Source organism: Bos indicus x Bos taurus, chromosome 15, assembly GCF_003369695.1.
Source record: "Bos indicus x Bos taurus breed Angus x Brahman F1 hybrid chromosome 15, Bos_hybrid_MaternalHap_v2.0, whole genome shotgun sequence".
In the NCBI taxonomy this organism is placed as follows: domain Eukaryota; kingdom Metazoa; phylum Chordata; class Mammalia; order Artiodactyla; family Bovidae; genus Bos; species Bos indicus x Bos taurus.
The window spans coordinates 48,567,230-48,595,101 of record NC_040090.1 but is presented as its reverse complement, the minus strand read 5'-3'; the positions used below and the strand labels follow the sequence as shown (position 1 = coordinate 48,595,101).

At 37.4% G+C, this 27,872-nt stretch overlaps 1 protein-coding gene across 1 annotated transcript; it reads right to left on the bottom strand.

Annotated features, from left to right (window-relative positions):
* Window positions 1-376: 376 nt before the first annotated feature.
* Window positions 377-27,089, bottom strand: C15H11orf58 (chromosome 15 C11orf58 homolog). The gene is made up of 5 exons (XM_027563384.1): window positions 26,876-27,089; window positions 18,177-18,260; window positions 5,173-5,233; window positions 3,537-3,646; window positions 377-2,818 (listed from the first exon to the last, which is right to left on the bottom strand). The coding sequence occupies exons 1-5, from the start codon at window positions 26,936-26,938 to the stop codon at window positions 2,591-2,593; spliced, it is 546 nt and encodes a 181-aa protein (XP_027419185.1). The 5' UTR covers window positions 26,939-27,089; the 3' UTR covers window positions 377-2,590.
* Between the last annotated feature and the right edge of the window lie 783 nt (window positions 27,090-27,872).

The window sequence follows — 27,872 nt, the reverse complement described above, 5'->3', positions numbered from 1 at the left end:
TAATCCATAGGAAACTGGATAATCCAGGGCTGTGTTTCTAGGAATGTTATGACATTTAGGGAAGATTATTTGGGTTACTGACAACAGGGACACTGAATTGATCACATAAGAAATCTAGACAGGGCTTATGAAACAGGTGACAACAGTGAAATGATCTGATTTGAACATACGTAAAGGAACAGAGCAGTTACGGTCAGAGATAAGATTTCTACATTTGTCATTTCAGAGGTAAAGCTGTTTTTGGATACTGAAAGTATCCAAGATGTGGTTATTGTGGAGACAAAGCAATGGAACCACAGCCCTGCAGTGTTCACTGATGCCAACCGGGCAGCTGAAATTTACTACCTCAAAATTTACTCAAAAAATATGACCCACCTTTCTGCTCTCAAACCATTGTTTAATCAGAACAACAATCACGTCAGACTTTTTTCTATACCTTGAATTCTTCCAGGTTTAAAAAATTACAGATATGAGAAGACTTTTACCCATTAATACAGGAATCTGTTCCTGAAAACCTTTACAATAGAAAGATCACTGGAACATCAGTATAATCAACACCTGGGAGAAGTATATTTCAGGTAAGAAAGTATCAATAGTAGGAAAAAGTTGCCACTCGACTTTCACCTCAATAGCATATTTCATTGCGCAAAAGCAAATTGTGTTTTCCCTCCTGGTACTTTAGTAGGGATATCAAAATGGCATTGTATCTGTCTTCCTTTAATCCCCTTCCCCCACAATTTAACAAAGAAAAACAAAAACCCAATGCTCATGCTTAAAAGACAGCCATGATATTTAATGTGGTGCTGGGCCACTGGGCCACATGGTCCAACAGACCTCAATTTATTCCGACCCTGAATTTTGTTAAATGTCCAATAGTAAATGAACTGGAGTAAGACTTTCTCTACTTGAAGAAGAAGAAAAAAGGTCCTCCAGTGTAGTTATTTTAGAACAAGGCTCTTCTATTTATATAAGAATCGAGGCTTATTAATAATCCAGCATATTTAAATAAAGTGATGAAAAGTACTTTTTAAAATATAACACTGTTAAACATAAATCAGTTTTCACTTCTTAAATTAGTTGTAATAAGCAACCCTACAGGCTAGTTATTTGAAAATCAATGGCCAAACTGAAATCTGAACAAAGCCAAACTTGTTTAAACCAAATGCTATTTGTTAAATGTTGTACATTCTGTTTACTACCCACTGACTCAGTATTTTACTATATAGGGTAACACCTATTATAAAACAATGTGAGAAATAAGAAAAAAAAATGTTGGGGGTGTGAAATCTAAAAAAAATTTCAGGATGGACTGCATAATCCAAAAATCACCTGTTCTAGTTGCTACACTCCTTGAACACATTCTGTATTTCAAAATGACACAGGAACTAAAAAAAGAAAAATCCAACACATTAACATACTTAAGCATCTAGACGTATAACAGTTCAGCAAACAAATAGGTTTAAGTCAAGCCTTTGAACACATCACTTAGAAACATTAAGATTTTGAATCCAATTAATTACTCAAACATCATTGACTAGCTCATAATGCAGTTTGTGTTAACCTGCTGTACAAATTAACCACATAATAGTAGTCAGATACTAATCTTACTCCGACAGAAGTAGTGATAAAATCAAAGCAATACTCCTTTTTGTAAGATAACAGCACTGGGATAAAATGGAGAGAATTTGGTTTCAGATTCTTGTTCAATAAGCCTGTTCCTCATTTTTAGATAATGAGGATAAAGGTATTACAACCAAATATGGGAAACTGCTTTCTCTTTATTTAAGCATTAGGAAGGAAATTAACTTTGGTCACATATTACCTTAAGAAAAAAAAAGTTCCATTTTACATATTCCTAAATAGATAGGACCAAATGATCAGAAAAAAATGTTCTTCTGTAAAAATTGGCCAATTTTATATTAAAAAAAAACTAACATACAATATCATTCAAATTATATAAAGACTGCTTGGGATCATAACATTCCAAATACATGACAACTGCAACCCCAACCTAACAGGTGTGAAAAGTATTTGCTCTCATGTTGCTTTGGTCCAAAAGAGTAGAGCTGAATCAGTAAGAGTAAACTAAGTTCCAAATCTTTTGCCAGAATTAATTTAGATTGTTATTGGCAGCAGAAATAGCCATGATGAATAGTTCTACTATGAGAAAGTATAATAAAAGACTATTTCCCATGAACACATCACAGTACCAGATAAAACTTTATAAAAGAAAAACATGAAGAAACAAAAAAAGATTAACAGCTACCACACAAAAAATACTGTTTCCCCCATAACTGTATCTGAAGGGGTAAAAAGGTGATATTAGAGATTGTTGATGATGCTAACATGAAAAGAAGTTGAGTATTGTATTTATTTCTTATTTTATACAACTCTTACTCTTTACAAAAATGGTTATAGTCATGCCCATAAAAGTGTAACCCATGGCATCTGAAAGCAAACACTCTTTGTAATTATTTAAAAGGGCCTTTTTAAAAATTATAATACAAAGGTCTGTGCTCTATCAGCAGTCCTCCACTGTGCATTATAACAATAAGGCTTACTTTTAATACAAAGACTAAGTGTTGGGGAGTTATGAGCCACTGGATTTAACAAACATCATCTTATAGTTGCTTTTTGCATCTTTTTTGTTTTTGGAATCCTCCACTTCATCAGGGTGCTCAGCAGCTTGGAGCTCTTCAGTAGATTCTTCCTTCTCTGACTCTGAATCACTTTCAGAGTCATCTGGACTTTCAGGATCAGGTGAATCATCATCATCGTCATCTCCAGCCACATCACCTTCCCCATCATGATCATCTACCTACAAACATCAACCAACAGCCTGTTAAAAGTATCCAGTACAAAAACTGGAGCAGACTCTCATTTTTGTCTCACTCCCTAGCCATTAAATCAACAGTTTAAGAACAGAGGCTGCCTAGGGAAGAGCTGAGGGCTCAGGCGTCTCCAGCTGTTTCATAAACTGGTACTTGAGTAGGATTTTTGCTTAAGAAAGGGCTCTGAAGACCACCACCTTTCCTTCCCTCCCTAGTTTGAAATTAACATTGTCTTCCTGATGGAAACAATACTTTTTTTAAGAATAAGGCAAGTTAACCACTGATTCATGGGAATGCTGAAAACAGTTACCAATGTTTTGCATATTACATTATTTTGGAGTAATGAACCAGTAGTTATATGGAACAAGGTGACATAGGAAACAACTGAGAAAACTCTCCTAATGAGTATTTACAGGAAATATTTCATCTAACTTGTGAGTACATTGTCCATGCCTACCTAAAATGTGCCCTAATGATTCTCTAAGCAGAATGTACATTAAGCTAGTATCAAAAAACATTTCAAAAACTCTCAGTATCTCTTCTCATTATCTACAAAGACCTAGTTTGGCATATAAAAATATTTTAAGTAACTATATAAAGAGAGGTTTCTACATAGGATTCTTGGTTGCTACAGTAATTTAACAGAAATAAGTGATATCAAATTGGAATTATCTTTCCACTTAATGAAAATATGTTAATTACTACCTCACTGAAGCCAAGTCCACAATGTCGTCGATATCTTCCTGATAATTTACTGTCCATACTTTGTTGATATTGAGACTCCAGTTCTTCATTAATTTTCTTGTCTTCTTCCCCTGTATGTCCAGTGTACTTTGATTATGTTTCAGTCAAATTAATAAAAATATTTGATTACACAAAAAACCCATAATACAGATGCTATTATATTTAGGGCTGATTTCTCTGAGTAATTTTACAGTGAATTTTGTGACTGGGTTTATATACCATACGTAGTTTACCTAACAGATAAAATAACTTACTTCTTTAGTAACTACTAAAACTAGAAGCTGTTTTATTAAAGATGAAAATTTTTTCCATGTAATAATTTAAACCAGATAAGGAATTCTCAGAACTGCCTGAAGTTTAGATACTGTAAATATTTATTACTAAGAACTTTGGGTATCATGTTTTAGTTAATATAGTCTAATAATGGTTCTCCTGAAAGTGAAAGTTTCCTCCTAGTCATAGAAAAACACCTCCAACAAACAACAGCTTCTGTCTTTGAACACAAATAATGAAAAGGCACATAATTCTGTTCAGAAAATGGCTAAATAAAATGACCTTGGAATTGGCTCTCCATATGCCTTTCTTTGTGTATCACTGTACTGAACCAATATATCAGGTGACATATTTTAACATATACTCTGTTGCATGTAAGTTAGGAAGCAGAATATTAAACAACCATCTATAAACTTACCACCCAAGGACTAAAATATTACCAATACCACTGGAGCTTTCTGTACATGGCATTTTAATTTGTAAATACAAGAATATAACTTCATATTTTAAAAGAATAAGTGCAACAGTTAAATACATTTCCATTCTGCCGAAGTTCAGACTCTTGAGCCTTTTGTAGCAATGCAGATTAATTTGAAGTAATTGTTCAACACCAGAAAAATAAAATGCCTATTAATTTCTAAAATATGCTACATAATCTAGGTCAGCATAAAGTTAATTCAAATGATGTAAGTAAAGGTTTTCTTAAATGTATATGGGGTACTGTGCCCTATTATTAATAATGTCCAAGATCAGGGTCAATATTAAATGGGAGAAAATTTTTCAGCAGACTGAATTCAAATCCAAATTCTAATTCATTTTCAGTTTTTAATTTAAATCCCCCCCAAAAAATTAAAAGAAAAACTCATTTCTTCAGGTTTTCCAATGAGTTTATGCTCTTCAAAGATCTCAGAGCAAAACTTAGTGAATAAACTAAAAACCAGTATAATATGCCAACTATTAACACTGTACAGTAAATAGTATACAAAATATATGTAAACTCTAGAAACTACAATTGGCAAGATGAGGCATAAAACCTCACTACAATTAAAATACTACATGTTGTAAATTGGTAAAAATGAAAACAGAAACAAGTCAGTTTCTTGGTTAGAATATCATATTAATGTAAATTCTTTCAAATCCTTCATCAGAGTATATACTGTTACATGATGTATGTAACCTGTTTACATATACATCTATTTCCAACATGTTACTCATCAGAACTAATCAACAATTATACACAAAAGTTAGAATATGCCAAAATATATGTAAGTATTTTACATTCCAACTTTAGCACCTCCACTTCAATCATATTTTACCTTCTTACCTGTGCGGAAGTGAGATGTGGATTTGTGATCTCCTATAACAAGACGACCAGTATGTTCTTTCTGTAAGAAGAAGGAAATGTATTAGAATTTGAAACCACAGATTTAACATAATTATTGCCCATGTGCCTGATGCTGAACTTACATTCTTGCATGGATAGGGATGGGGAGGGGAAACAAAATCAATAAGTAAATTATAGTTATGTCTGAAGGCAGTGTCATTACAATAAACCAAGCAGAGGATGGGTATAGAAAGTATGTAGGTTTTAAACAAGACAGATAACTAGAAAATTGGATCAATTTAAACATTTTTTACATTTAAACATGTCTCAGGTTTTGATGCTTTTGAAGTGTGTTGGAGAAGACTCTTAAGAGTCCCTTGGACTGCAAGGAGATCCAACCAGTCCATTCTGAAGGAGATCAGCCCTGGGATTTCTTTGGAAGGAATGATGCTAAAGCTGAAACTCCAGTACTTTGGCCACCTCATGCGAAGAGTTGACTCACTGGAAAAGACTCTGATGCTGGAAGGGATTGGGGGCAGGAGGAGAAGGGGATGACAGAGGATGAGATGGCTGGATGGCATCACTGACTCGATGGACGTGAGTCTGGGTGAACTCTGGGAGTTGGTGATGGACAGGGAGGCCTGGAGTGCTGCGATTCATGGAGTCGCAAAGAGTCGGACACGACTGAGCGACTGAACTGAACTGAACTATGTCTCAGGTATATATCATGAAGAAAAAGCAAATCAGATTATTTAGCTAAATAAAGATAATGAACAAAATGATAAAAATATAAAAAATAAGAATCATTACTACTTAGCAACAGACCACAAACAGCTAGCTCGTTACTTCTGACTACAAAAAACACTCTCTTTCACACTATGAAAAAGCACAGAATTTAAAACCATCTAGTTCTATACAACATAAAGATAAATCTAACTCAAAGTTAACAACTCATTAGCTTACATAATTAGTCTCAATTTATCATTTCCAATCCATTCTTTATGGTTTATACTGAGTTTTGAAACCAAACAGGAGCCTGTGGGGCTCCTGGGCACAGAAACCTTTCTGTGTCCCTCATTTCTAGCTTGTAGGGAAGAGACTCCAGCCTCCGTGACCTTCCTTGAGTTCCAAAGGGCAGATTCAAATAGAGGCTAAACAGAGAAGGGAGGGGATGCAGAGTGAGGAGCAGTCAAGAAACAATAGTGTAGCCTTTGGGCAGGGTCTCAGTTCCACCTCGAGAAATACAAGTAACAGAATTTCAGAGTTCTTTACAGAACTAAACCCCATAAACAAATATAAGATGTTAGCATTCCTCATTCCAGATTAAAGGAACCAGAGAAGCTCTCCAAGAGACCACCTGAGGCCAGATTAAAGGAATCACAAAAACTCACATCACCTGAGGCCAGATTACATCCTGAACACCAATTATAACCCCTACAACAAGGAAATGACAGCAAGCATACACTGAAGAAAGATGCAGCAATTATCCATACTAAGAACAGCCTTCACACCAAAAATATTAGACTCATGGGCTATACAGGGATATTTCCACATAAATACAACCCTTTAAGACCATAGCAAAAAACTGTTTCTCCTAAAATTATAGAGAAACATAAGTAAAATGAAGAAGCCAGGAATTGTTCCCAATTAAAACGAGAAATCCCCTGGACGTGCAATGAAACCTCTCTCCAGTATACTAGACCCCAAGTTCAAAAAGATGATAAAAATAATAAAGGAGTTAAAAAAGGCTATCAACAAAAATGCAGATCATTGTAACTAGAAACTATAAAGAGAAGCCAATTAAAATTAGAAAGCACCTACTGTGACAAAACCTGAGCTAAAGGCAATAAACAGCGAGCTAACAATGCAGAAGAATAAATAAATGATTTGGAAGACAGAATAATGGAAATCACCCAATCAGAACAGCAGACAAAACGACAAGTGGAAAAAAAAAAATGAAAGCAATATATGAGATCTGTGGTATAAAACAGAGCTAGTCAATCTACATATAACAGAGATCCCAGAAGAAACAGAAAAGGGGACTGAAAATGCATTTGAAGAAATGATAGCTGAGAATTCCCCAAACCAAAAGGAAACAGATATCCAGGTACAAGAAACACAAGAGAGTACCAAACAAGATGAACCCAACAGACCTATACTGTGACATTATAATTAAAATGGCCAGAGTTAAAGTGGGAATTCTAAAGGCAGCAAGTAGGAGTTCCCTGGCAGCCCAGTGGATAGGATTCCATACTTCTACTGCAGGGGGCCAGGGTTTGATTCCTGGTCAGAGAATTAGGATCCCACAAGCTGTGTGGCACAGTCAAAAAAGGCAGTCAAAAGAGTTTACTTACAAGGAAAACCTCATAAGTCTATCAGCTGACTCCTCTACAGAAATGCTGCAGGACAGAAGGGAGCGGCAAGACAAATTCAAAGTCCTAAAAATCCTACAACCTAGGATACTCTACACAGCAAGACATTGTAGGCAGACGCTTTACCATCTGAGCCACCAGGGAAGTCCTTGCATTAAGACCCAGGTTCAATCCCTGGACTGGGAAGGTCCCCTGGAGAAGGGAATGGCTACCCACTCCAGTTTTCTTGCCTAGAGAATTCCATGGGCAGAGGAGCCTGGTGGGCTGCAGTCCATGGGGTTGCAAAGAGACAGACATGACTGAGTCTAACAATTTCACTTTTTCACTTTCAGAGAGAAAATAGAGGCTTTTTAAAAATGGGGGAAAAATAAAAATCAACCAAGAGCTGGGTATTTTTGAAAGAGTAAACAGAATCAACAAACCTCTGGCCAGGCTCACCAAGAAGAAAGGAGACGACCCAAATAAAATAAGAAATGAAACAGCAGAAGTAAAAACCTTAAGAGAATACTATCAACAATTATATACCAACAAACTGGACAACCCAGAAAAAATGGACAAGTTTCTAGAAACATACAACACACCAAAATTGAATCAAGGAGAAACATAAAAATTTCAACAGACTGGACACTGGAAGTGAAATAGAATCTGTAACTTAAAAAACTCACTACAAACAAAAATCCAGGAACTGATGGCTTCTGAGGAATTCTAATAAACATCAAAGAACTTATTCTGCTCCTTCTCAAACTCTTCCAAAAGATTAAAGAGGAGGGAATTTTTTCGAAGTCATTCTGTGAAGCCACCATTACCCTGATACCAAAACCAAGCAAAGATAACACACAAACAGAAAATTTCTGGCCAGTATCACTGATGAACATAGACGCAAAAACCGTCAACAAAATACTAGCAAACTGAATACAATAATACACTAAAAAGATCAGGCAACATGATCAAACAGGATTTATCCCAACAATGCATGGATTTTTCAATATCTACAAATCAATCAGTGTGATATGCCACATTAATTGAAGAATAAAAAACTACACGATCCTCTTGTGAATGAAAGATGTGGCCTGCCACATCAAAAAATAAAGGATATTTTGACCATCAAATCAGCAGCCACCCCCAATTGTGCACCCTGAGGGGATTTGGGATGGAGAAAAGCAGGATACTGGCCCTAGGTATCTAAGGTGAGTATCAGAGGAATGATTTCAGTGAATCCAAACTCATATCTTCCCATTAAATCTTCCCTGAAAAGCATTAAATTCATTAACTTGACATGTCTGGTTTTCCTTAGTTTCTTTAATGAACAGTAATCTTTTGATGTTTCGACTATCTATAGTTTTTGTTGCAAAAATGTCTATATATCTCTTACCTCTTTGGAGCAGTTATTCAGAGCAATATGAGAGGCTGACTTAAGTCCACAGAAAATCTGCCAAATAAAACATAGTTCTCAACTTTTAGGTTGTGTATTTTTTCCAGTGGACAGTTTTGATAACCAGGAAGGGACACAGAGAAAACGCCCCTCTTTTGTCTGAACGCTATGAGGAACTGAGGCCTTGATACCAACAGAGACCTGTTGTGCTCATCTGTCTCCTCACAGAGTGCAGACGAATTTGGATAAGTGAGTCTCTTTGGGTGAGTTTCTCCCGGTTCCTGATGATGATGAGTTATATTTGGTGGTATCTAACTGGTACCTGGCTCCCCAGTTGAAAGACAGTGGCTCCCCCTAGTTGAAAGGTACTAAGGGAGCCCAGATGAAAGACCCTGAGAGAAAGTGCCCCCTACCTGAGTTTCTCCCGGTTCCTGATGATGATGAGTTATATTTGGTGGTATCTAACTGGTACCTGGCTCCCCAGTTGAAAGACAGTGGCTCCCCCTAGTTGAAAGGTACTAAGGGAGCCCAGATGAAAGACCCTGAGAGAAAGTGCCCCCTACCTGAAAGACACTGGGGAACTCAATGGAAAGACATTGGGATTTCCTCAACTGAAAACATACTAAGCGGTCTTGGTTGAATGGTTGGGTTAAGAGGCTGACCTGATTGATGTTTTCCTCAAATTGGCTACCTTATTAAGAATCTGTTGGGATAAAAGTGCAGTAGTAAATTTGAGAGAAATTCAACTTTAAAATAGGAAACAGACTCACTCAGAGAAATGAGGAGTGTCAGAAAGCCAACCTCCAACTAATACTCCAGCCAGATTCATGTACATACAGAACTTATACCTGCAAGTAAATTAAGGAGTCTTGCCCTGAAAACGACTAAATGGAACTCATTTATTGTATATGCACCTAAGTTAGAAAAAGTCAGCTTGAAAAAAAACAGAATTCTGATGTTAAAAAACAAAAGCCCTTCTAGGGGGATTTTCATTCATCTTTTTCTTCTGTGTCTTTGAGATATAAATGTTTTACCTGATCTTCAGGCCTTTTCTTTAGATGTGTGAGTGTTTTGAGCACTTGGTCTCTGTCATCCAAAAGGTACACAAATGGTGCACGTTTAGCTGCCAAATAGACTGAGATCCTGAGCAGTTTTTTGTCTGCATTTACCAACTCACAGGGGCTTTTTGCATTCTTAACCTTCACTGCATCAGCTTGTTTAGTGAAGGCCTTTACTTTCTTAGACTTATTTCTGAGAATAAACTTTCTGGATCTGTTTAGGTGGCATCATTCCCACTCTCTTGTGGAGAACCCTCTTGTGTTATCGGTTTAAGTCGCTATTAAAATACATCTCACTAACAACCAGATGATCAATCCTTTAAATTGGAGAAACTTCTAAATATCTAAATTTTTAGAGAGCTCTTAGTATAAACAGGATTCCCTGGTGGCTCAGTGGTAAAGAATCCACCTGCCAATGCAGGAGATGTGGGTTTGATCCCTGGGTTGGAAAGATCCCCTGAAGAATCCACTCCTGTATTCTTGCCTTGGAAATCTTGTGGACTAAGGAGCTTGGCAGGCTACAGTCCATGGGGTTGCAAAAGAGCCAGACATGACTCAGTGACTAAACATTATAAATATGTGTTTTCTTGATACCTATGGGAAAAAAAATTAAAAGATGGGGAAAAAACAGTATATAATGGTTAACTCTAAGAACACCCTTAGTTTAACAAACCCAAAAAACTAGTTTGGGAAATCTTATTTTGGTTTCTGCTTCCCCTTAATGGATCTTACAGATGCCAATAAAAGCATTAGAATAATTAATATTAATTAGGTTGATTAACGGAAAAATAAGAAAAAAAACAAAGTCTAGAGACTATTTCCCAACAAGGTAAAAATTGTAAAGGAACTTATCCCAAACAGATAAAGAAATGTTTAGATAAATGATTATTTTAAATGGGATAAATATGTCAAAGGGATTAAAACAAAAGATTCTCAAACAACATTACCTAAGGTTCAGTGTGTCAAAGGGATCCTCGCCCCAAAGTGCTGGTCCCCAGCAATAAAAGACCTCAAGCAGGTCTGCTCTATTTAATATACATATATATATATATGTATTTATGTATGTATTTAAAGAGTGGAAGAAAATTGCACTGAGATCCTGATCAACAATTACTTGGGGAAATGGGCCAATTTATCAGCTTCAAAGATTGAGAAAAGGGCCTGAGTCACTTGGCTCAATCCCTCACTGAGGACCCCAGAGACTTTTATACAAATAGATAAAATGGTTGGAGGATGAAAGAAAGGAAAGCTTCTAGGACTCCCTGTAAGACCAAGACTTGCTGACTGAGTCCTAATAAAAATTAGAGTCAAAGGTATAAAAGTTGACAGAATTGAGATGAAAGTTTATAAAAACTGGTATTTATGTTCACCAATATACAGAATGCTACGTAAAAGACAGTTCATAATTGCTTACTTCTTAGTATTCACTAGAAAAAGTTTTTAATACAAAATTAAAGCTACTACAAATAATAAAGAAAAACAGTCCAGTATGCTAGAAAAGTAAGATGTGTGTTAAGAACAAATGAAGGTCTGAGGATTAGATTTGCATTTTGATAGAGAAAAGAAAGTAACTCTTTCCTAGAAGTGGTTAGTTGTAGATGAGAGAATAGACAAAATAATATGTGATGGAAGGTTTGTGGAAAAGGAACTTTGAGAAAAGAATTTTGTACGTGGTCAGGACTGACTAAAATTAGATTGAACTACATAAATGGATTTTGCTATTAAAAGTAGGCTGGTACATGACTGGATTTGTTTCTTCTCTCTGTTGAAAGAATCAAGTTTTCTTAGAAAACTGCTTTGACAACAGATCATGTGAGTTTCTTTGCCTGTGGGTGATCTATATTTGCTTTGAAATCTTTTGTCACTGTGTTTAAGTATTGTTTCAGAATGACCTATGATCCTATTTGATCAAGTGTTGACAGTATGGACAGACTTCCCAAACATCAAACTCTCAAGTTCTCCTGAGCTCCTACTAACTCTGGGATGCTTCAAAGGGACCAAGACACCTCAGCGAGCAATGTCAAACTAATTAGGCTTATCAGGTATGTTAAATTACTTGAGAAGCATTGTCATGTAATTAGAGATAAACCTTATGTTATACTGTATGGATGCCATTAATAGATACTCCAAAATTTACATGAAATTACTAAAAAATCTGAGATGCTCTGGTATAATGTTATCATTATAATTCTACTTATTGTCTTAAAATGTTTTATGTTCACAGAAATACCCAAGTTCCTTGTCAACTACATTGTAGTCAGTTCTTTAACCATGCCATTTTAAGTTCTGTCATTTATGAACAGCCATTGTTTTACTCTAATGCTTTTATAAAATGAAGATCTTCAAGAAGATTCATAAAAAGAACTTTTAAAAAAAATGTAAGTTTCTGGTAACTTTTAGATCACATCACTGAAACATGTAAGAAATGACAAAACTCTCATGTAAAACCTGATGACTGTATCTAGATCAATATTACATGGGACTGAATGAAATAATGATCTACAAGTTGATCAAGTATTCCTTTATAAACAAAAATAAAACATTAATTTTACTCTGTCTTTCTCTGCCATACTATGACCTTATTAACGTTATCAACTATATTAATTATCCTGTCTAGTTTATAAGATTATCTATTGCATTACCCAATGTGTAATCAGGTCTCCAAAAAATTAATGATGGCAAAGTTATTAATGTTACCAACTATATTAATTATCTTGTCTAGTTTATAACATTGTCTCTTGCATTACCCAATGTGTAACCAGGTCTCCAAAAAACTAATGATGGCAAAGGTCTTAAGACAGTTAATCTCACACTCACACTTCCCAAACATCAAACTCTGAAGTTCTCCTGAGCTCCTACTAACTCTGGGATGCTTCAAAGGGACAGTTAATCTTATACTCACACACGAGACTCCCTAGCACTGTTGGACAAAATTGGTCACAAAGGGCCTCTCAAATGTTGGTTGAATTTCAATCAAGAGGAAAGAACTATGAATGAAAAATGTAGCCATGTCAGTAAACAAAGGGCACTGTAGCCATCAAGCTAGCAGCCACTGCATTCACCACTTTGCTCCCGGTAGAGATTCAGAATGTAGAAAAGCAGGATACTGGCCCTAAACACTTAAGATGCCTACCAAAAGAATGACTTCAATGAGTCCAGACTCTTGTACCTTCCCTATGAAGTGTTAAATTCACTAACTTAACATATTTTTTCCCTAGTTAACAGTAATCTTTTGATGTTCCAACTAATCTTGTTTTTGCTGCAAAGCTGGTTCCTCCCTTACCTCTTTGGAGCAGTTGCTCAGAGCAATCTGAGAGGCTGCCTTCTGGGCTTAAGTACTCAGAAAATCAGCTGAATAAAATAATTCTCAACTGTTACGTTGTGCATTTTTTTCAACTGACAATCTCAATAGATGAACAAAAAACTTTTGCTAAAACTCAGCATACATTTATGATAAAAACTCTTCAGAAAGTGGGCACAGAGGGAATCTGCCTCAACATAATAAAGGCCATATATGACAAACCTACAGCTAACATGACACTCAAAGGTGAAAACTTGAAATCATTCCCCCTAAGATCAGGAACAAGACAAGGATACCCACTTTTGCCACTTTTATTCAGCATAGTATTGGGAATCCTAGCCACAGCTATCAGACAATAAAAATAAATAAAAGGAATCCAAATTAGAAAGGAAGAAGTAAAACTGTCACTGTTTGCAGATAATATGATACCATATATAGGAAATCCTAAAGACACCAGCAGAAAACTACTAGAGTTCATCAATGAACTGGGTAAAGTTGCAGACTACAAAATTAATATATAGAAATTGGCTGCATTTCTACACATTAACAATGAACTATCAGAAAGAGAAATTAAGGAAACAATTCCACTTACCATCACATCAGAAAGAATAAAATACGAAGGAATAAACCTACCCAAACATGCAAAAGAACTGTATTGAGAAGCCTAAAAGATGCTAACAGAAGAAACTGAAGACAACAGAAACAAATGGAAAGTATTCTTGAATTGGAAGAATCCATATTGTTAGTGACCATACTTCCCAAAGCCATCTATCAATTTAATGCAATCCCTATCAAATCACCAATGGCATTTTTCAAAGAACTAGAACAAATAATTTTAAAATTTCTGTGGCCCCAAAGAGCCAAAACAATTTTGAGGAAGAATAGTCAGAGGAATCACACCCTCATTTCAGACTATTCTACACAGTCACAGTAGTCAAAACTGTATGGAACTGGCACAAAAACATACATAGATCAATGGAACAGGATCAAAAGCCCAGGAATAATCCCATATACTTATAGTCAATTAATCTATGATAAAAAAGGCAAGAATATACAACAGAGAAAGTCTCTTCAATAAGTGGTGCTTGGAAAACTGGACAGCTACATGTATATGAATGAAATTAGAACATTCTCTAACACTGTATTCAAATATAAACTTGAACAGGATTAAAGATACAAGTAAACTGCAGCACTATTTATTTCACCTGTCTCTTAGAGTAATGGAAATAAAACAAAAATAAACAAATGGGACCTAAAAAAACTTGAACTTAAAAGCTTTTGCACAGCAAAGGAAACCATAAGCAAAATGAAAAAACAATCTATGGAATGGGAGAAAATGTTTGCAAATGATGAGACCACCAACACATTAATTTCCAAAATGTACAAATAGCTCCTATAGGTCAATATCAAAAGAAAATCCTGACCCAATCAAAATACAGGCAGAATATCTAAACAGACATTTCTCCAAGAAGACATAGAGATGGCCAAAAGACACATGAAACAATGCTCAACATCACTAATTATTATAAAAACTTCAATCAAAACTATAAGGGGGTGTCAGGAGCCATGTTAGGCATTACTGACAAAATGGAGGCACTGCCCCAGCCCCTTCTCCTCATTCTGCAGGCACGGACCCGGAATGAAGGAGTTAGGCCTTGTAATTCTGACTTGTTTTTTCCTCTCCTCGGCTGAGATGACTGAAAAGGAATATTAAGGTGCTTATTGTTCTTGAGAGGAGCATGAGAAGGCACAAAGCCTTCTGCAGCATTGCTCAGAGAATAATTCATAAAGTTAATCATTGACATTTGTTTAAGGACTTTTACAAAAGAGTGTTCCAGGATAAGCACATAGGCCACAGCTTGAGGCCATGGGAGGGATTGCTATCTGAAGCCTATTTGTGAGGAAACTGTTTATGGCAAAGGAGTTTACTGAATTTAGGGCTTAGAAATAATTAAAATAGAAGTTAAAGATTTAAGGAATGTTGTAAAGTTAGCATATTTTACTATACCTTATAGAAGTTAGGAATTTTTAGAGACACTATAGCCTTTTTAAGAGATAGTGAGCTCAGGATGTTAGGGGCAAACAGGATTTAGGAAGATAAGTAGTAAACTGAGGAATGTAGCATGAGTTACAATGTAAAAACAAGTTAACTATAGGACACATTAGAGGAAGTAGATAATAGATGGTAAGGCTGATTCCCAGAGAATCACTGAAGCAGGAACTCTGTTTGAAGAGCAATAATGATTTATAGACATAATAAATCTGGGTGAGGGGGAACTGAAAATGTCAAACCTCTGACCTAATGCTTTTGTAAAAGTATAAAATAAAATCTTAAACTTGAAATAAATAGGCAGTCCAAGAAAACTGAGAGGCTGTCTCATCGCGGACACCGTTCATCTCTTCAGGTTGAATCCCTGGCTGCTGGGGCTGGACTCCGGCAAGGGGGTATCACCTCACACTGCTGGAGGGGATGAAGAGAAAAAGGATCCCTCCTATGATGTTGGTAGGAATGTAAATGGAGAACAGTATGGACGTTCCTTTAAAAACTAGAAAGAGTTACCATATGATTCATAAATCCCATTCCTGGGCATATATACAACTACCTCAAAAAGATATAAACACCCCAATGTTCATAGCAGCAGCATTTACAATAGCCAAGTCATGGAAGCAACCTAAATGTCCATCATTTAGGTGAATGGATAAAGAAGATGTGGTGTGTATACATACATACATATATAATGGAATTATATATATATACACACACACACACACACACAATAGAATACTGCTCAGCAATAAAAGAATGGATAATGCCATTCACAGCAACATGGATGGATCTAGATATTATCATAATAAATGAAGTCAGACAAAAACAAATATTATACCACATGTAAAATCTAAAAAAATATACAATGAATTTATTTACAAGACAGAAACCAGACTTACAGACATAGAAAACAAACTTATGGTTACCAAAGGGCAAGACAGGTGGGAGGGATAAATCTGGAATTTTAGACACAAACTCTTATATATAAAATAAACAAACAATAAGGTCCTACTATACATATATAGCACAGGGAACTATATTCAGGATCTTGTAATAAACTATAATGAAAAAGAATCTGAAAAACAGACACAGATGCATAACTGAATCACTCTGCTGTATATATGAAACTAATACAAAACTGTAAATCAACTATACTTCAATTAAAAAAAAAAACCAACTGAAAAAAATATTGTTCACTAAAATTAGTAGCTCAGTGGTAAGGCATTTGCCTGCCCTTTCAAGAGACTTGGGTTCAATCCCTAGGTCAGGAAGATCCCCTGGAGAAGGGAATGGTAACCCACTCCAGTATTCTTGCCTGCAAAATCCCATGGACAGAGGAGCCTGGGGGGCTACAGACCATGGGGTTGCAAAAGAGTCAGACATGACTTAGCAACTCAACAATAACAGCAAAACTGTTCATTAAAATTTGACTCTGCAAAGCAATCTTAACCAATCAAGTGTGAAGATATAGATAACAAATCATCCTATTGTGGAATCATGCCACATTCTCCATACCCAGACGATACTCCCGAAAAGCTTCAAGCATTAATGCTTATTGTCCTACATATTATTAGCACAAAAGCAAATCAATAATTAAGCAGATGGCTCCTTTAGATTGCAGAAAATATGTAACAAGATTTGAATATATACAATGGCACCAAGTTATTCTAAGATGATGGCACCCTGTGACTAAAAGATCAGTTATAATCTTTGCTATCAAAGAATTTAATGTATGCTATACCCATTTATCAGTAGCCAAATTTTTTCTTTTTCTAAAAAAATTGTTCAATCTGTCCTCCACCTTACTTGCCCCCTCCTGTTTTACTGAGATATAACTGACCACTGGTGGTTAAATTTCATACATTTTATGTTAGGATGTTATTTCAAGGTACTTAAAGAAATTTAATTCTACTAGATTGAGTATACTTCCTAAACTATTGCTTTATATATCCTTAGAAAATCTATTTACATGAATCAAGAGAAACTTCAGACTACTTTCTATGACAAATCACAAATTATTGGAAATCTGGACTAATGTAGTATTATACAAACACTTCCTTTGTATAGGTCCTAACATCTTACATGATCTTTCCATATGCCCAACTCCACTGTTCTAGTCTGGCTAACTCTTAATCCTCTCAGATTCAGATCAATTCTATTTCTGGGAAGCTTTCTTGTGCTGCTAAACAAGAGTTAGCTTCCCTTGTCTGCTGATTTTGCAGCATGTGCATAGCTCTTCCATAGTAATTATAATTCTATATTGTCATTATCTGGTATCCTCCAGCAGATGATGACTCCAAACATGTGTTACTGATCTGTGTGATCCCACCCTGCTCCTCCAGGACCTAGGACAGTGCTTGGCATGTATTAGACAGTCAATAGTCATTGGTAAAATGCATGAATGGATTCTCATATGAATAAAAAAAACAAAGGCAAAGGACAGAATTCAAGTTTTTGATAAAGGCTATTCCCTTGGCCACTACTTAAAGAGCTGGACAAGCTATAAAATATGAAAGATTATTCTTTTTAAGATCTATCAAATGGTCTGCCCAGAAGTATCAAATTATTAGGCTAACAGATGGCAAATCACAACTTTTGCCTTTTCTTTCTTCCAAGGAGTCTACTCAAACCAATTTTTTTTCGCTATATATCTCTAAACACTATCACCCAGTGGCACAGAGAATCCTAGAAGCAGCTCAATTAGGTCAGTTACAGTTACAAAAAACTAACCAGGCAGACCTTAAAATGTAAAGTAAGATGGAATCCGAGTGCATTCATTCTTTCTCACTTAACATACACAAAAAGGGCATTATTTTCACAGAAAAGATGAAAATGTATTCTATCTGATGCTTACCTTTCCTGCTCCCATAAGTCTCAAGAACTTTTGCTTTCTTTCTTCATTACCTAAGTCTGCTGCCTCCCAATTGCTAGATCCAAGCTGGAAAAGAAATAGACCAGTTAATCTTTTCTGTGTAATAATAAATACTAAGAAAACTTAGAAAGAGTCTACTAGTAAATCCCAAGTTTCTACCACCCTCCCACTCCCATCAGTTTTCACTATAAACTAGACTCATTCTTGATTAGGAAGTTAACCATATGTATTATATTCGATTTAAAAAATACTTCTTTTCTGTTACTGCAAACTCCTTTAATTCTTTTGAAGCCAGAGATCTGGGTTTCAAAAGTTTACACCTATAAGAATTACCTAGAGGGTTGGTTAAAACACAGACTGCTGGGCTGTACCTCAGGAATTTCAGATTTAATACATCTGGGGTGGAGCTCAAGGATTTATTGCACTTCCAACAAATTCTTAAGAGAGGCTGATGATGTTGACCACACTGTGAGAGCTACTTAGAGCCTTACAGGACCCAAGGGTACCTAATACTTTGAACCTAGAAGGCTGCCACAGCTGTTAACTGAAGTTAAAAACTGGCTATAGTAATATTCTAAAGAACAGTATAACTTCAGAGTCAACTGGACCCACTTTTAGTTTCTTTTTTGAACAGTTTCTGTTACTTCTTAAGGACTGGTATGTTAGGACTTTTATTCTTTAAGGTCTTCCAAAGAACAGAGAGTGTTTACTATTTTTTTTTAAAAAAAGAATAGAACAAAACTCATCCTATCTTGTAATTATCAAATGGGTCTATTGAACCTTTATATAAATCTAACAAATATTATGGAATCCTAGCAATATTTTTCCCTACAACTTGAAACAAATGTAAGAATTATTTCACTATAATTCATTAATCATTCCCAATTATGCTAAAAATGACTAAAATAATAAGAAAAGTTATCCCATTGTGTTGTCCAAAGAATTGCATCATCTTTCAAGAAGACATCACCTCTCTGTTGTATGCTTTAGTTTTCTTTGGACACAGTTGAAAATTTTACATTTCTACCCATAATGGCAACTGAGTAAAAAAACCTAGACTGACAGGAGGTATTTCACAACTATTACATGAATTAGAAGATGAATTGGAGAAGGCAAGGGCAACCCACTCCAGTACTCTTGCCCAGAAAATCCCATGGATGAAGGAGCCTAGTAGGCTGCAGTCCATGCGGTTGCTAAGAGTCGGACACGACTGAGCGACTTCACTTTCACTTTTCACTTTCATGCACTGGAGAAGGAAATGGCAACCCACTCCAGTGTTCTTGCCTAGAGAATCCCAGGGATGGGGGAGCCTGGTGGGCTGCCGTCTATGAGGTCGCACAGAGTCAGACACGACTGAAGTGACTTAGCAGCAGCAGCAGCATATGAATGCAAAATGACAAGTAGGGTACACACTCTAATGATAATGGCAAACTTAACTGCAAAAATCTAAAACTATGAGTTTTTGGATGATGAAATAGTAGATTTCCCCAACCCAGAAGGCAATGAGAGACAGAATTTTTCTCCAACCTGGAAGTCAACGCGAGACAAATAAAATAGACAAAAAAAGAAATATGATACTTTCATCTAGAAAGCCATTCAACAGGCTTCATCTTGCATCATTGTAACAACAGCCGGGACCATCCCATTTTTTCTAGAGAGATATGTAACAATTTTTTAATTTCCTCTTTTATGATATTTGTACACCGAAACTTATTTGATATAGTTTGTAAGTGGACAAACATTAAGGGCTAGTGACTGGAAGGAATACAGAAATGAAAGCATTCACTGATCATTTCAGTTGACTTTATAATCTAAAAATGAAAATGCTGTGTAATTATAGAGCAAAGAAGGGAACCCCCCCTTTCTACACAAAACTATGAGAAATGAAAGCGTTTCAAAAAATTTCAGGTTTCTTTTTTGATGATGCAAATGCAAGAATAAAGATAAAGCTAATAATAAAAAATAATAATAAATAAATAATAAAAAATAATAAAAAAATAAAGATTTTTATAAATAGATCTGAAATTATGTTTCAGTTTCACACATGACAACTGATATGTAGTTAGCTATATTCAGTTCAGTTCAGTCGCTCAGTCGTGTCCGACTCTTTGCGACCCCAAGAATCGCAGCACGCCAGGCCTCCCTGTCCATCACTAACTCCCAAAGTTCACTCAAGCTCATGTCCATCAAGTCGGTGCTGCCATCCAGCCATCTCATCCTCTGTTGTCTCCTTTTCATCCTGCCCTCAATCCCTCCCAGCATCAGAGTCTTTTCCAATGAGTCAACTCTTCGCATGAGGTGGCCAAAGTACTGGAATTTCAGCTTTAGCATCATTCCTTCCAAAGAAATGCCAGGGCTGATCTCCTTCAGAATGGACTGGTTGGATTTCCTTGCAGTCCAAGGGACTCGCAGGAGTCTTCTCCAACACCACAGTGATGCTTTTGAGCATCGATTCTTCGGCACTCAGCTTTCTTCACAGTCCAACTCTCACATCCATACATGACCACTAGAAAAACCATAGCCTCGACTAGACGGACCTTTGTTGGCAAAGTAATATCTCTGCTTTTTAAAATACTATCTAGGTTGGTCATAACTTTCCTTCCAAGGAGTAAGCATCTTTTAATTTCATGGCTGCAGTCACCATCTGCAGTGATTTTGGACCCCCCCCCAAAATAAAATCTGACACTGTTTCCACTGTTTCCCCATCTATTTCCCACAAAGTGATGGGACCAGATGCCATGATCTTCGTTTTCTGAATGTTGAGCTTTAAGCCAACTTTTTCCCCTCTCCTCTTTCACTTTCATCAAAAGGCTTTTTAGTTCCTCTTCACTTTCTGCCATAAGGGTGGTGTCATCTCCACATCTGAGGTTACTGATTATTTCTCTGGACAATCTTGATTCCAGCTTGTGTTTCTTCCAGCCCAGCGTTTCTCATGATGTACTCTGCATATAAGCTAAATAAGCAGGGTGACAATATACAGCCTTGACGTACTCCTTTTCCTATTTGGAACCAGTCTGTTGTTCCATGTCCAGTTCTAACTGCTGCTTCCTGACCTGCATATAGGTTTCTCAAGAGGCAGGTCAGGTGGTCTGGTATTCCCATCTCTTTTAGAATTTTCCACAGTTTACTGTGACCCACACAGTCAAAGGCTTTGGCATAGTCAATAAAGCAGAAATACATGTTTTTCGGGAACTCTCTTGCTTTTTGATGATCCAGCGGATGTTGGCAATTTGATCTCTGGTTCCTCCGCCTTTTCTAAAACCAGCTTGAACATCTGGAAATTCACGGTTCACGTATTGTTGAAGCCTGGCTTGGAGAATTTTGAGCATTACTTTAGTAGCGTGTGAGATGAGTGCAATTGTGCGGTAGTTTGAGCATTCTTTGGCATTGCCTTTCTTTGGGATTGGAATGAAAACTGACCTTTTCCAGTCCTGTGGCCACTGCTGAGTGTTCCAAATTTGCTGGCATATTGAGTGCAGCACTTTCACAGCATCATCTTTCAGGATTTGGAATAGCTCAACTGGAATTCCATCACCTCCACTAGCTTTGTTCGCAATGATGCTTTCTAAGGCCCACCTGACTTCACATTCCAGGATGTCTGGCTCTAGGTGAGTGATCACATCATTGTGATTATCTAGGTCACGAAGCTCCTTTTTGTATAGTTTTTCTGTATATTCTTGCCACCTCTTCTTAATATCTTCTGCTTCTGTTAGGTCCATACCATTTCTGTCCTTTATCGCATTCATCTTTGCATGAAATGTTCCCTTGGTATCTCTAATTTTCTTGAAGAGATCTCTAGTCTTTCCCATTCTGTTGTTTTCCTCTATTTCTTTGCATTGATCGCTGAGGAAGGCTTTCTTATCTCTCCTTGCTATTCTTTGGAACTGTGCATTCAGATCTTTGCTATTCTTTGGAACTCTACATCAGAGGGCAGACACACTGAAACCATAATCATAGAACACTAGCCAATCTGATCACACGGACCACAGCCTTGTCTAACTCAATGAAACTAAGCCATGCCGTGTGGGGCCATCCAAGACAGGAGGGTCATGATGGAGAGGTCTGACAGAATGTGGTCCACTGGAGAAGGGATTGGCAAACCACTTCAGTAGTCTTGCCTTGAGAACCCCATGAACAGTATGAAAAGGCAAAATGACAGGATACTGAAAGAGAAACTCCCCAGGTCAGTAGGTGCCCAATATGCTACTGGAGATCAGTGGAGAAATAACTCCAGAAAGAATGAAGGGATGGAGCCAAAGCAAAAACAATACCCAGCTGTGGATGTTACTGGTGATAGAAGCAAGGTCCGATGCTGTAAAGAGCAATATTGCATAGGAACCTGGAATGTTAGGTCCATGAATCAAGGCAAATTGGAAGTGGTCAAACAGGAGATGGCAAGAGTGAATGTCAACATTCTAGGAATCAGAGAACTAAAATGGACTGGACTGGGTGAATTTAACTCAGATGACCATTATACCTACTACTGGGGGCAGCAATCCCTTAGAAGAAATGGAGTAGCCATCATGGTCAACAAGAGAGTCCAAAATGCAGTACTTGGATGCAATCTCAAAAACGACAGAATGATCTGTTCATTTCCAAGGCAAGCCATTCAATATCATGGTAATCCGAGCCTATGCCTCAACCAGTAGCGCTGAAGAAACTGAAGTTGAACGGTTCTATGAAGACCTACAAGACCTTTTAGAACTAACATCCCCAAAAGATGTCCTTTTAATTATAGGGAACTGGAATGCAAAAGTAGGAAGTCAAGAAACACCTGGAGTAACAGGCACATTTGGCCTTGGAGTACGGAATGAAGCAGGGCAAAGAGAATGCACTGGCCATAGCAAACACCCTCTTCCAACAACACAAGAGAAGACTACACATGGACATCACCATATGGTCAACAATGAAATCAGACTGATTATATTCTTTGCAGCCAAAGATGGAGAAGCTCTATACAGTCAGCAAAAACAAGACCGGGAGCTGACTGTGGCTCACATCATGAACTCCTTATTGCCAAATTCAGACTTAAATTGAAGAAGTAGGGAAAACCACTAGACCATTCAGGTATGACCTAAATCAAATCCCTTATGATTATATAGTGGAAGTGAGAAATAGATTTAAGGGACTAGATCTGATAGAGTGCCTGATGAACTATGGATGGAGGTTTGTGACATTGTATAGGAGATAGAGATCAAGACCATGCCCATTGAAAAGAAATTCAAAAAAGCAAAATGGCTGTCTTTGGAGGCCTTACAAATAGCTGTGAAAAGAAGAGAAGCAAAGGAGCTATATTCAGAGAATGCTAAATATTTTGGGTATGCATGCACAGATACATAAGGTGAAAAAAAAATCAAGAAAATTTGGTTATGGTTAAATTCTAGAATTTAAGTTATTACAATTTTTAATAAAATTACTTTTACAATCTTTTCTTCTGAAAATTATTCATAAATGACCAGTACTCTTGCCTGGAAAATCCCATGGGCGGAGGAGCCTGGTAGGCTGCAGTCCATGGGGTCGCTAAAAGTCGACACGACTGAGCGACTTCACTTTCACTTTTCACTTTCATGCATTGGAGAAGGAAATGGCAACCCACTCCAGTGTTCTTGCCTGGAGAATCCCAGGGACAGACGAGCCTGGTGGGCTGCCGTCTCTGGGGTCACACAGAGTCGGACACGACTAAAGTGACGCAGCAGCAGCAGCAAAACAATGATGGTCATCCTTCCTGGGCATTGAGAGTTGAAATATTTGTCCCATATTGGACACCCACTTATGGTTCTTCTCAATTCCTTTTGGTGGCATGCTCTTCTGATTCTGGCCATCTAAGTTCCCAATCTTTACTTCTTCCCACCTAACATCTCATATTTTTTCATAGACTAGTTAGTTCTTAACTATTTCTGGCTTAATATAGTTAAGTAAAAGAAACCCAAAACAAAAAACAAAGTATTAGTGAAGCTTAAGTTCTGATTCTCACTAAACACTTGTTCCGTGAACCTGATATTTAACTTTTAAGTTTTAATTCTCCATCTGCCCTAAGAGTCTTTTTGAAAGGCTGTCTTAAGAATACCAACACCTGAGAACTGCATAGTGTTTCACAACTTACAGATCACTTTTTATTTATATTCTCTCAAGCGACCATTTAATAAATAAGGACACTGAGGCAACGAGGCTAAATGACTTGCTTCCATCCTCTGCTCTTTCCACATCATACTCTGTACATGATCAAATGAGACAGGATATATACAAGTAGTTTATGAACTACAGTTATAAAATATGTAGAATTAATTTAAAATAATTGTCTAAAAAAGCAAAACTTCCCCAAATTTCCTATTAAAAGAGCAAATATCTTCAATGCCTTACATAAATAACCCTATCATCTACAATTTATAATTCTAATTTTAAAAAAAATCATGAAGTCCTTCCAGTTCTTCTTTCCAGGTCTTCCCATACAGTCAAAAGTACCTTGCTCAAGTGCTGTACTCTGAAAAGCACATGGGTGCCCATATATTCTTAGAGATTCTCCACCAGTTACTAAAGTCAACCTCCCTATTCATCCTACTTCCTAAAAGACAGCTTTCATTTCTCCACTCCAATCAAACCAATGAAACCATTTTTAAGTTGGTTTCATCCTTAATCCACTTATTATAGAACTGCAGTCAATTTACCTCCTCTTCAGTACACACTGTAGTAACTCCCAGAATTTATTTCTACAATTGTCAGCATGTTCCTAGAGTTGGATTCCATGATTTGTTACCCCCAATAAACATGAGGTGAGTGGACAAAGAAAACTGATAATCTTTTAAGTGCAGAGGCACATTAGAAACTGTTGACCACTTACATTTTATTTTCTAAACTTAGACACGTATTTTAAAATTTTAAATATGTATTATTCTTAAAATATTAAAAACACAAGCATTTAAAGATAACTCCCAATTACCAACAAAAATAAAAATATTAAAGAAACTGACTCAAAAATCACTGTCAAGGGACAAGTTACTACTGTATTGCACTAAAATATGGAATTCAGCTCAGTCGTGTCCGACACTTTACGACCCCATGAACTGCAGCACGCATTAGCAAAATTTATAGATAATGTGTTAAGGTCCGAGGACCTAATTTTGAACTGCAACTGTAACCATCTCTATTAAAAGGAATGCTTATAGGATTGGAAAAGGTCTTAAAGGTCATGTAGTTTAACCTGACCTCATCAAAAACTGTAGAGATTTAATTATTTAATCACTTTAACTTTGTTAAATTACCTAATAACGCCAAGAGTTTTCTGTCAAAATAAAACATTATTTCTTTGATTCTAGCAAAACAGGTGCCTGACATTCTAGCAATCAAGTCACAGTTAAATACCAGGAGGAAAACAGCGTAATGGTTTTTAAAACGGCACTCAGGTTACTCAAAAAGCCTAGATAAATTTCTGATAAGAACTGGCCTACCATATTAACAAGAAACTATCTCAAAGCCAGTTGTAGGGAGGAACCGTGGGCACAAATAAATCTCACTATATAACTATTCATCCTCAAATCTTTACTGATTACTTATCTTTCTGCAGAGCTAAAATCAATTTCCGTAAAGAGCCTTACTATTCTGGACCTAACTCCACCATTTACCTAACGAGGGATGGGTCTTAACGTCATCTCATTTATTACAACTGACGCACCAACAGAGTTCAATGAGTCTTTTATGTTTCGCAAAGTAAAATATTACCAAAGGCACTGAACCGCACTTCAGAAAACAAAGACCTCTACACAATCAGAAATTGACAGCGCTTTAAATAATCGAAAGTAAACTAGTTATCCTCCCTTCATCATCCTTATCAATAACCTCTCCACCTTCCCCCGCTCCCCAATTTCCCCGTCTACGTTTCCATGGCATTCGTCCATTGTATGAGGGACCTAGTTTTACGTTTACTGGTTACTGCAGTGTCCATGACACCGCGCTAGGAACTAGTACAAATACACAAAAGGCCCAGGATAAACACCATAGTTATTCATCTTTGAACTCCCAACATCTGGCACAGCAGTAAATATTTAATAGTTTACTTCAAGGAATGAATGTCCTGCTACTTAAACTGACAACTGTGGGGGGAGGGAGAAGAGCAGTACTTGACATCAAAACTGGATTCTACATCTCAACGTCTCAGGCCTCAGCACTGTGCGCCACTTCCCCCGGTACAGTTCTTCCGTTCAGTACTTTCTTGGTTTACTCTTAATAGTACAGTTAATTTTAACTGTTACCATTACGTTGCAAAAATAATCCTGGCCAGAATATCTGTCCAAATTTGCACGAACATCTCGACTACCACAGGAGGATTTTAAGCCTAAAACCAGCAGGATCTTGCCATTTCCTAGTAGAAACATCCATAAAGAAGCTTCAACAGCCCCCAAATGGGTAAACACGTACACTTGACTAAGCTCTTTCACTTCTCGACCATTCAGAATTTTCTTCCTCGATTCCCCTTCCCATGCAGGTCTCTGGCTCTTAGCGGGTAGAACTACAAACAGTTCAAGCCTAATTAAGAAAAGAGTACATTTCCCATTCTTCTGGGTCCTCCCCGCGGCCCTCCCCATTCAGGTCACCTCAAGCGCTTCCTCCGTCTTCATCCACCCTTCCCCGCCTATCCCAATCTTTGGTAGGCCGCAACCCTCCACCACTCCGCCATTGTTATTTACATCGTCGTCTGGGGAGGCTGAACGCTTCACCCCGTGCGGATGGGACTCCCTGGCAGCACTCATCGTTGCGGACACCACAATGGGAAAGGTCGAACCCACTCGCCCGTTCTCCTCAGCCGCGACGCCAGCAGCCTGCAGTCTGCCACCGGCCCAAGCAGCAGCGCCACTCCACAAGGCAGAGTCCCTTCGGGCCTTGTCCGCCACAATCGTCACTGCCGCGGGCGCTCGCTACCTTGGCGCACTCTGGGAGTTGTAGTTTCCTGGTTCACAACATACCGCCTGAGCAAAGGAGATAGATGGGTGACTAAAACTACAACTCTCAAGAAGCCCAGCGGCGCCGCCAGCGCTGTGTGGCGGGAGTGCCCTCCGAGGCTCCGCCTTCCTCGGCTAGTGGAGGTAGTTTTCCCGCGGATGGGTATGGCGGTGAGCGGCGTACGGAAGATTCGTTGCTACAGAAAGAGACGTAGCCTGGGTGTTTGCATTTCACTGTGGGACGTTGCCCCTTTTACAAATCCATTCGTTACCGTTAAGCACCTGGGTTTAAATGTAATGTTTCAGGATTATAGAACCTCACGAGTAGCCTCAGCCCAAAACAAAAACCTTTCAGGGAAAAAATATGGCTCCTAGCATTTCCCCTGTGGTGCTCTCTCGCTTGTAGTCAATTTCTAAACCGGCATGGCTGCTTTTAGAAAATTCCAGATAAACATTTTCCCGCTTTCTCATTCTCACTGGAATGAGTTCAGTATTGGTGTTAAATGCCAGTTAATTGGCCAGTATTGAAACTAGGGTCCACCTGAGGAAAATCTGTTAGCTTTTAACTCTGCTTTATGTGAAGCAGGAGTGACCCTCTTCAACCTCGCTTCTGGTATGTAGGTTTTGTACTTTGAGGGCCTTCAGAAAGTGAAGTCCATCTCTGCAAGAAAGCCCGTAGCTTTTCCTTTTAAGAAATAATTCACTTAAAGATTTGAAATGAGATTCACATCATATAAAATCAACC